The sequence below is a fragment of the Microchirus variegatus genome (assembly GCF_963457635.1).
Source record: "Microchirus variegatus genome assembly, chromosome: 2".
NCBI classification, from domain to species: domain Eukaryota; kingdom Metazoa; phylum Chordata; class Actinopteri; order Pleuronectiformes; family Soleidae; genus Microchirus; species Microchirus variegatus.
The window spans coordinates 5,152,439-5,162,824 of NC_139803.1; the positions used below are offsets into that span (position 1 = coordinate 5,152,439).

At 42.4% G+C, this 10,386-nt stretch overlaps 2 protein-coding genes across 2 annotated transcripts in view; one reads left to right on the forward strand and one right to left on the reverse strand.

The window, feature by feature from the left end:
- The window catches only part of slc47a1 (solute carrier family 47 member 1), a gene marked incomplete at both ends in the record, with an annotated part of 9,184 nt that extends 5,203 nt beyond the window's left edge, over positions 1 to 3,981 (forward strand). The window contains 7 exons of the mRNA XM_083910443.1: positions 468 to 576; positions 662 to 737; positions 821 to 890; positions 971 to 1,103; positions 3,081 to 3,175; positions 3,445 to 3,534; positions 3,622 to 3,981. Of these exons, the coding sequence (XP_083766569.1) occupies positions 468 to 576; positions 662 to 737; positions 821 to 890; positions 971 to 1,103; positions 3,081 to 3,175; positions 3,445 to 3,534; positions 3,622 to 3,981 (933 nt within the window). The remainder of the gene's footprint in view (positions 1 to 467; positions 577 to 661; positions 738 to 820; positions 891 to 970; positions 1,104 to 3,080; positions 3,176 to 3,444; positions 3,535 to 3,621) is intronic.
- Positions 3,982 to 5,062: 1,081 nt separating this feature from the next.
- On the reverse strand, positions 5,063 to 9,488 carry slc47a2.1 (solute carrier family 47 member 2, tandem duplicate 1; the record flags this gene model as incomplete). Its single annotated transcript, XM_083910445.1, has 15 exons — positions 5,063 to 5,256; positions 6,139 to 6,199; positions 6,313 to 6,407; positions 6,545 to 6,677; positions 6,953 to 7,022; positions 7,136 to 7,211; positions 7,303 to 7,411; positions 7,503 to 7,684; positions 8,010 to 8,107; positions 8,459 to 8,556; positions 8,674 to 8,718; positions 8,807 to 8,849; positions 8,943 to 9,091; positions 9,230 to 9,298; positions 9,402 to 9,488. The coding sequence occupies 15 exons, from the start codon at positions 9,486 to 9,488 to the stop codon at positions 5,063 to 5,065; spliced, it is 1,509 nt and encodes a 502-aa protein (XP_083766571.1).
- Between the last annotated feature and the right edge of the window lie 898 nt (positions 9,489 to 10,386).

Consider the following 10,386-nt stretch of genomic DNA (forward strand, 5'->3'; position numbering starts at 1 on the left):
CTTTTTAAGACCCCGCGGATACCCTGTATAGTTCGATTGCTTTGGTCTGCTTTCACATATGCAGAGTTCGAAACCAACCAAAATAGACCGGTCACCGGAACCGGACAAACTCCGGATTTCCACCAGGTGCGTCAGCGCCGCGGAACACCGGAGCTGATGCCCATAATGCATTAAATTAGACCGCTTTGTCCCATTTGGTTTGGTTGCTTTCAGACCAGAGGAACCGTACCAAAGTAGGGGGGCGGATAAAGCAGCAAACGTGTTTGGTGCACACCAAATGACCAGGCAATACAATTGTTATTATGTAACATATGACTCCAGTGTAGTCCGCTTTGACACCAGCAAACGAACCAAAATTGGCCCGATTGATGCGCACCAACTGCTGTTGGTGTGAAAGCGCCCTGAGTTACAACGTGTTGGAGGTTTGTTTCTGAGGTTCTCAGACGTCAGCTTCCCTGTCTGTGCAGATCCCTCTCGGCATCAACGCAGCCGCATGTGTGCGTGTTGGTAACGCTCTGGGAGCTGGAGACACCAGCAGAGCCTTAATGACTTGTAAAGTGACTCTGGTCCTCACAGGTATGATAACACACGTGCACACAGCAGGCGTCTCTGTCTGTTTCTCTGTGTAAAACTGCTGTTAAACGTCTGGTCTTTGCTGCAGCGTCCGTTGCTCTGCTCGAGGGCTTCGTCCTCGCCGGCTCTAGGTCCGTCCTCGGACGCATCTTCACGTCTGACGAGTGAGTTTGACGTGGTTGGCTCACGTCATGCGTGTTCACTGATGCTGGAGATTAAACGTGTTTGTTCTTCTTCTGTTTGTTAGAGACATCGTGGAGCTGGTCTCGAGCACCATCACAATCAACATGATTATTCAGTTCTTTGACGGCCTAGTGGTTAGTGATGAATATTATCAGATATTAATATGGTCTGAGGTGTGTTTTCCTTAAATGAACACGTGTGTGTGTGTTTTCAGTGCGTCTTCACAGGGATTCTCATCGGATCTGGGATGCAGAAAATCGCTGCTGTGTCAAACCTGGTGTCTTATTATTTCATCGCTCTGCCTGTGGGAATCGCTCTGATGTTTGCTGCTGACCTCAGAATATTAGGTACGACGTCCACATCAGTGTTCCAAAGGTTCTAAAGAAACAGAGACACAGAGATGTGAAGAGGAGACCGTTATAGATAGACAGATAGATAGATAGACAGATAGATATAGATAGATAGATAGATAGATAGATAGATAGATAGATAGATAGATAGATAGATAGATAGATAGATAGATAGATAGATAGATAGATAGATATAGACAGATAGATAGTTAGATATAGACAGATAGATAGATATAGACAGATAGATAGATATAGACAGATAGTTAGATTAAGAGAGATAGATAGTTAGATATAGACAGAAAGATAGATAGATAGATAGATAGATAGATAGATAGATAGATAGATAGATAGATAGATAGATAGATAGATAGATAGATAGATAGATAAATAGATAGATAGATAGATAGATAGATAGATAGATAGATAGATAGACAAATAGATATAGAGAGATAGATAGACAGATAGACAGACAGACAGACAGACAGACAGATAGTTAGATATAGACAGATAGATAGTCAGATAGATATAGACAGACAGACAGATAGATAGACAGACAGCCAGACAGACAGATAGATAGATAGACACATAGTTAGATATAGACAGATCTTTAGATATAGACAGATAGATAGACATAGACAGACAGAAAGATAGATAGATATGGACAGATAGATAGATATAGACAGATAGATAGATAGTCAGATAGATATAGACAGACAGACAGACAGACAGACAGATAGATAGATAGATAGATAGATAGATAGATAGATAGATAGATAGATAGATAGATAGATAGATAGATAGATAGATAGATAGATAGATAGATAGACAGATACATAGTTAGATATAGACAGATAGTTAGATATAGACGGATCTTTAGATATAGACAGATAGATAGATATAGACAGACAGATAGATAGATAGACAGATAGATAGAGATAGACAGATATAGACAGATAGATAGACAGATATAGACAAACAGATAGATATAGACAGATAGTTAGATACAGACAGATAGATATAGACAGATAGTTAGATATAGACAGATAGATATAGACAGATAGTTAGATATAGACAGATAGATAGATAGATAGATAGTTAGATATAGACAGATAGTCAGATATATATAGACAGACAGACAGACAGATAGATAGACAGATACATAGTTAGATATAGACAGATAGACAGATCTTTAGATATAGACAGATAGATAGATATAGACAGACAGATAGATATAGACAGATAGATAGAGATAGACAGATATAGACAGATAGATATAGACAGATAGACAGATAGATAGATAGATAGATAGATAGATAGATAGATATAGACAGATAGATAGATAGATATAGACAGATATAGACAGATAGATAGTCAGATAGATATAGACAGATAGATAGATAGATAGATAGATAGATAGATAGATAGATAGATAGATAGATATAGACAGATAGATAGATAGATATAGACAGATATAGACAGATAGATAGTCAGATAGATATAGACAGATAGATAGATAGATAGATAGATAGATAGATAGATAGATAGATAGATAGATAGATAGATAGATAGATAGATAGATAGATAGATAGATAGATAGATAGATAGATAGATAGACAGACAGACAGACAGATAGTCGGATAGCTAGATAACACAAATATTATTTGAAATAGTGGTTCATCAGTGAAGTGTGTCCTGCTGCATCAGTCTCTCTGATTTACCCCCCACCACCAGAGCTCTGATCTTTACTGTCCACTCCATGTGTTCATGTATTGATCAACTGATCAATGTTTCACTCGCTCACAAATTCAGCTCATCATTGCTCATCAAAGCTCTGACCTTGTGAGGCAAGAATGACTGAGTGAGTGAGTGACTAAAAAGCATGTGTTAAACTAAATGAGGATCTTAGTGCTCTCTCAGCTGGTGAATGATGAATGAATGATGAATGAATGATGTCTGTGTGTGTTCCTGTGTCAGGTTTGTGGCTCGGCATCCTCATCAGCGTTTTCCTTCAGACGGGTGTCTACCTCCTCATCATGTTCAAACTCAACTGGAGAAAAATCACAGCCAAGGTAAGGGTCCTCCTCCACACGGGATTCTGGATTTTCAGGAGTGGAATGAGTGGATGAGTAGTTGTTGCCTGTGGCCAGCAGGTGGCAGTGTCCTCAGCTGAATCCTCTCATCACTGCAGCACTGAGCTGAAGCATGTGCACGTACATTCCTTCATGTTTAGGTCCAAACATGCACACGAGTGATGCATGTGACGTCACAGGGAGCTGCAGGTGTTTCTGTGATGAATGAGTGAATGTGAATGAGTGATTGTTGTTGTCATGTGTTCCAGGCTCAGAGGCGAGCAGGCAGAACTGTGGCAGTGATGTTAAAGCGTGTGTCGCTGATTGAAGCCATGGTGCCTGATGACAGCATGTCCACAGTGAGTGAATCATGTGACTCACTGTCTTTGTTAGCTTTATTATCACTTACTCACTCACTCACTCAGTCGTGTCCACCTCTGTTAAAGCCACAGCAGGACGGTGACGCGGTTCCTCAGGCTGACGGTTACTGTGCCGTCAACAGCCAGGATCAGGCGCTGAAAGCAGGCCACGTCGCCGAGGGCAACGACACCGCTGCACCAAGCACCAAGGAGGATCCTGAAGAGATCCAGAAGAAAAGTTCTGAGGAGCTTCTGTCAGTCACTCAGCTGATCCTGCGTCGAGGAATCACTCTCCTGGTTTTAATTCTCATTTTGCTGGTCGGTGTGGCGCTCCACGTGGCTTTCCCTGCACCAGAGCCATCTGCTCACAGCAGAGCTAACGTCACCCTGATCTGGGAAAACGTCTCCAGCCCGACTCTGGCAGCTTATCTGAGCCCTGGCCTCTGACCTCTGACCGTTAAAACATCAACATCTGAACGCAGTCTTCATCTCAAACTGTTTATTCCAGCGGAGAAAAGCCTTTGTGAGGTGGCAGTGATGACCACAGGCTTTGTTACAAAGATCACACAGATTTCTACAGATTCTTTGATTGTGTTGATTTACACGTTTTTGTTGCTTAAATCGTTCTGTCTGTGTTTTCATGTTGATTGTCAGTATCTGATCATGTAAATACTTTATTTTACTGCATTCTCTCTTCACTGTGACGCCTTCTGGACACAGGGATTATTTTTCATGGACTAATTTTGATTTTAAAAAGGTGGGATGGTCAGTGATGGTCAGGGACCAAAAAATATCAATAAACATTTCCCACAGAAGATGAAAAACCTGCGGCGTGAACACATTATTGAACGTGAGACCCTAATGATTGATGAAAACTGTGTGGCTGTGAGAAGTTAATGTGAGAATACCTCGAGCTACTGTATCACAAGTCCTGAATCACAGTGACAGGAAGTGTCCTTAATGATGTCACAGCGTGTTACTGATTGCAGTCTGTGGAGGTGAGAGGCCCAGATTACGCACTCTGTGAGGAGCCTGTGTCTCTGCTGATGAGCGAGCACAACCGTTCCAACGCCATTTAAATAAAGAAAACCTGATTTACATGTTGAATAACAAGGTTTGATTCATATAAATCCTGCCTGTGGCCTAAATCTAGGAACGTTGTGTGAGAATGTGATCGATCGAAGCTGCTGCTGCTGATTCTCAGTGAACAGGTGGTTGATTTGCACCGTTATAATCAAATTTGGCGACGCAGATCAAAGCGAAAAATAAACAGAAACAGGGGCAGAAAAAATAAGAGAAAAGAAAGAGAGAGAACATATTTTTGTGCGTGTGATGATGAAAGCGCACACCCACAGCTGTGCTGCAGCCTAAATGCAGCGTCCAATCACGGCAGCTCTAATTCTGATTGTGTTCACTACAGCGCGGGAACATGCACGTCTGTCTGACACCAGAGCTGCAGATTAAACCCTGACGCGGTAACTGTGAATGTTTGTGAGTCGTTGTCGTCGTCGTCGTCGTATTCAAACGGTCAGTCTGAATGGAGGAGTGTGATGAGCAGCTCACTGATGAAGACTCCGGCGGCGAGGACGACCGTCATGAGGAGCGCGGCGAGGCCTCGTCGCAGCAGCAGCTGCCTCGAGGAGAGCGCGCGGTCGACAGCAGCGGCAGTGACCTCCTGATCCACTGAAGACGATCCAGTTGGTTCTTCATCACAGTCCAACACTGACACACAGAGGGGATATAGACAGTATGGTTAATATAGGTGGGAATCTTTTAATATCTCACCATTCAATTCGATTCAGATTTCTGCTTCAATCTATAGGTATGCAAAGGATGATCTAGAATGACAAATTATGAGACATTAAAGCATTGGTTCTCAAAGTGCGGCCCGGGGGCCAATGGCGGCCCGCAGAAACATTTCTGGCGGCCCCGCAATGAATTACAGTTGATAGTTTTAATCCAGGAGCGACTAAGCTTGTTAAATTTTTATTGGACATTACTGGATACAGACCAATAAGTGTAAACAAAAATAATGGTTATTTATCTGGTTTCTATATGGTCAATTTTAGTGTATTATTGGGTTATAAGCTGGTAATAAGCAGGTAGCTACAGCCTCCAATTACTAGCTGTGGTAATATAGATATGGTAACAGAAATGTGTTACTTGGTATTAACCTGTAATTAGAAGGTAAGAACAATGGCCAAAATACTGGGTAAATACCCAGTAAATTATAAAGCGTTATTATATCAATGCTTAAATTACATTAATGCTTAAATTACATTATATTAACGCTTATATTACTTAACGCTAAACTGTAGAACTGCAATTTGGTCATTAAAATTATTACAAATGGGATTTCTTTCTGTTTTTTTTTCTTTGGCGGCACTCGGTCCAATGTTGGGTTCCTAAATTGGCCTCAGGTATCTAAACTTTGAGAACCCCTCTAATAAAATAAAAACATTGATTCTGGGACATTTTGTATCGATTCTGAATGAGAATCGTGATCCATGGCACACCCCTCATGGTTAAGTTTGGTTTGCAGAAAGATGCACAATCAATCAATCAATCAATAAATCAATACTTGTGTAAGTATCTTGTGTTTACCTGTGTTTTCTATGGCAAAGATCTTCTGCTCTCTCAGGTGAACGCCTGCTCTCACCAGAGCCTGCTCACAAACAAAACACTCGCTGATTTTTCTGTCATTTTCAAAATGAAACAAGAATAAAACAGAAATACGGCAGGTGTTGGTTGTAAAATAAAAGCCCCTCCTCTCCTCACCTCCTCGGTGGCTTTCTTCCAGTTGAGTTTGCACAGAAAGACCAAAAAGAAGACAGACTGTATGGAAACACTGATTAAAAAGCCTAACCACAGTCCTGCAACACACAGACGTAAGAACACACACTGTATCTTCAGCTGAACGACACAAAAATACAGTCAGACTGAGTCAGGTCACGGGTGAAAGTTACAGAAGATGTGATTTTTTTCATTGTTCTTTTTAATATGACCTGACCTACGACCCCCATGTTGAGCGGGAACATCAGCGACACACCGACGGGGAACCCCAGCACGTAGAAACACAGCAGATTACACACAGCGCCCACTGTTTGTTTCCCTGCTCCTCTGACGATTCCTCCCATCACGGCCTGCACACAAACCTCACGTCAGGATTCCAGTCCAATAAAACTTTATTCATAAAGCACAACAGCTGAAATAAAGTGCTGTACATGAGAGATAAACAAATAAAACGCATCTTTAAACCCATTTTTACTCTTTGGCTTTACTCTTTAATGTCTTATTGTCCTGAAAACATACAAACGTGTGCTCTAAAAGACCTAAGAACAAACAATAAAACAATAAAATACTGTAGAAAATATAAAAACAACACAAATAAACAGGTCATACACTCAAAAACACTCACCGCCACGGCCTCAGCCACGTGGATGACGCCGTAAATCTTCATGACGTCGGCCACTCTCTGAATGATGACTCTGCAGGTGAAAGAAATAAACCACCTGAGAATCTGACGCACAAATTCTCCTGGTTCATAATAAATAATAATAATAATAATATTAATAAACAACAACACAAATAAAAGTCTCACTTCTCTGTGGTGAAAATATAAGCGATGACATCCTTGGACACGCCGAGACACGTGCCGATGACACACGAGACCACGCCTGAGCATCGGAAATGACAAATATGAATGATTTGGTGACACAGTGAAAGTGAGACACAGTGAGAAACACAGAGGTTTTCAGAGGTTCATACATGCAACGACGACGGACACCTTGCTGGCCAGCTTGGCTCGCTCTGTGTTCCCAGCACCGAGAGCGTTTCCCACGCGGACGCTGGCGGCCACAGAGAAACCCATGGGAAGCTGTGAGAACAAACACAAAAACACAAAGACTTCACATCACCCATCACCACAGACTCTTCAGGGCCATTGTGTGTGTGAGAGAGAGAGTCACCATGTAAACCACAGCAGCCAGCTGATAAACCACAGACTGAGCTCCAAGCTCGTCCTCGCTGATGATGCCGGCCAGGAAAGCTGCGATCTCGTACAACCACCACTCCAGACAGAACATCAACATGCTGGGGATGGCCAGCTGCAGGAAGGATCCCCACTCCTGCAGACACTCTCTGGACCAACCTACACAATCACATTTATATCAGTTAAACCATGAGAAAAATCAACGGCTAAAACTTAGATAATAAAGAGATAATAATTATTTCTCTATCTACACATGAGCAGGAGGATCACTCAGATTCAGAAAAGGTAAATGAAGATTTAAGTTATTAGACATAAAATACACAGTTAACATCTTACTCTGAATCAACACCGCTCTCAAACACTGAAGATTCACTTTTATTGTGAGAAGAAGCAAAACTTAAAATGGTTTTTCCCACAAATCTCTTGAGAAATCATTAAAAAAACAAAGCTATGAGAACAGAAATCCAATGGTGTGAAATGTTACCGTCCCATGTGGTCTTGTGCAGGCCTCTGGCGCAGATATACACAAACAAGAACACGGCCAAAGAATACTGTGAGATGGCGTTAGCTGCTGCTGATCCTCTGAAACACAAGGAGAAGATGGAGGTTAATCACTCATACTCAAGATACTCAAGATAAATCCACAACTTTATCATCGGCAGCAGCTTTAAAGGCACAATATGCAATCCTTTTCACCATGCCTCTTTGTTTTGGAAGTAAATGAGGGCTTTGAAGCACATTCAGAGCCCAGAGAGAGAGAGTTTTAGTCAGTAAACAACTTCCTGAGCTCTGGTTTTCAGGTCTTCATCAAATGATGCTCAGTGCTCAGTATTAGATAATAATCCTGATCTGTTGTGAGGTATTGTGAGTGTCGCATATTACACCTTTGCTCTGTTTGACACTGATTACTTCCACTTCTGCGCCCATACTCACACGACCCCCATGTCGAGGAGACTGAGGAAGACGTAGTTTATTATTGCATTTAAAACATTCCCCATGGCTCCGGTTATCACCTGCGGCCACATGATGCCCTGTAATCCAGAGCAGAAACAGTGCACACCTGCTGTTTGTTCCTGTCTCACAGTACACAGTTACACTCTCACACACACACACACACACAGATGATGGTACAGAGGCATTAAGAGCACCTGATTCTGAAGATACCTTCCCTGCAGCTGGTACATGAAGGCCGCCTGCAGACACCGACACAAGGCAGTGAATGTGTGCTTAATGAGATCAATAACGATAGAACACAACAGCCATTCAGGAAGCTGAACTCACAGGCAGAGCCGGCATAAAGATCTTCACGTACAGCTGTGAGATTCTGAACGACAACACAAACAGGAAACGATCAGTAACGCGGCGTCGACGTGATGCTCGTCGGCGTGTGTGTGTGTGTGTGTTTGTTGTGGATCACCTGGCGACGTCTGCGCTCTGTCTCACGGCGAGCAGAATGGGCTGAGTGTTAATGAGGACGGCCCAGCACGGGAAACAGGACAGCAGCAGGATCAGGACGCCGCGCTGCACGATCACCCCCACGCGCTTCACGTTACCGCTGCCGTACGTCTGCCGGACACAGAGGCGGGGTCAGGGAGCACAGGAGGCGGGGTCAGGGAGAACAGAGGCGGGGTCAGGGAGCACAGGAGGCGGGGTCAGTGATCAATTAAAGTACAGATGTGAAGCAGCAGCTGCCAAGTCAAGTACCTGAGATATGAGCGTGTCGCACGCCGACGCCAAGCCGCTGCCGATGGAAATGCCTGTGACGTTAATCACCTGTGCACGAGTTAAACATCAGCCAGAAAGATGAGAAAGAAAGAAAATATATGTCTAAGTAAAACAAGCGTCAGAGAGTCAGAGAGTGATCCTGAAGACTCACCGCGATGGCTAAAGCCACGCCGGCCAGCTCAGTTTTCCCCAGGTGACCACAGAACACCATGCTGACGAAGCCGATCAGGAAGCTCATCAACTGGGAGATAATCTTTAAAAAGAAGAAGAGACGCTCATTCATTAATGAAACTTCATTCTCTTCTATAATATACACATTTATGTCTTCATATGTTTGGTTATGAGGTCTTTGGCCACCATTGGATTTGTTGTTTTAGCTGCTGCTATAACGACAATAGACGATCATTATTTGTATTTCACTTTACTGGAACTACCGTATTTTCCTATTTTAGAACTGTTTTCATATATAGGGCGCACCGGATTATAAGGCGCATAGAATAGAAGATATTGCAGTCAAACGTTTTCCTGGGGTTGTGTTATGCATCCACTAGATAGAGCTGTGCTAACGGGAATGTCAACAAAACAGATAAAGTCAAACTTTACCAATTGATCCATATATAAGGTGCTCCGGATTATAAGGCGCACTGTCGTTTTTTGAGAAAATTAAAGGCTTTTAAGTGCGCCTTATAGTGCGGAAAATACGGTACTACTTTTTTTTCTTTCTTTTCTTTTTTAAATAAATAAAAAAACATGGTCTACAGGTGTGAAGTATTTAGCGTGATCTTCCCCTAACACAGCTCTGTTAATCCTGGAGTGGAACCTTCATTCATGTTACTGCTCAATCCTGTGTTTGTCCGACTGTTTCATTTAAAGAAATATCTGCTGTAAAAAAACCTCTGTTACTCCAGGTTTATTCAAGACATGCTTGAGCATTAACCTACACATGTAGCATGAGATGAGATAAACTGACTGACAGCTCGCTAATATAGAGTATAAGAGCAGCTTTAAGTCGCATCACTTCATTCACCATTCACAGAAAAAACAACAGAGCTGCTGGTGCCTGAAACTCTTGCACAGTACTGTATAAACTAAACTCCAGTAACAACGACTGGTTGTTGATTTATGACAAAAAAAAA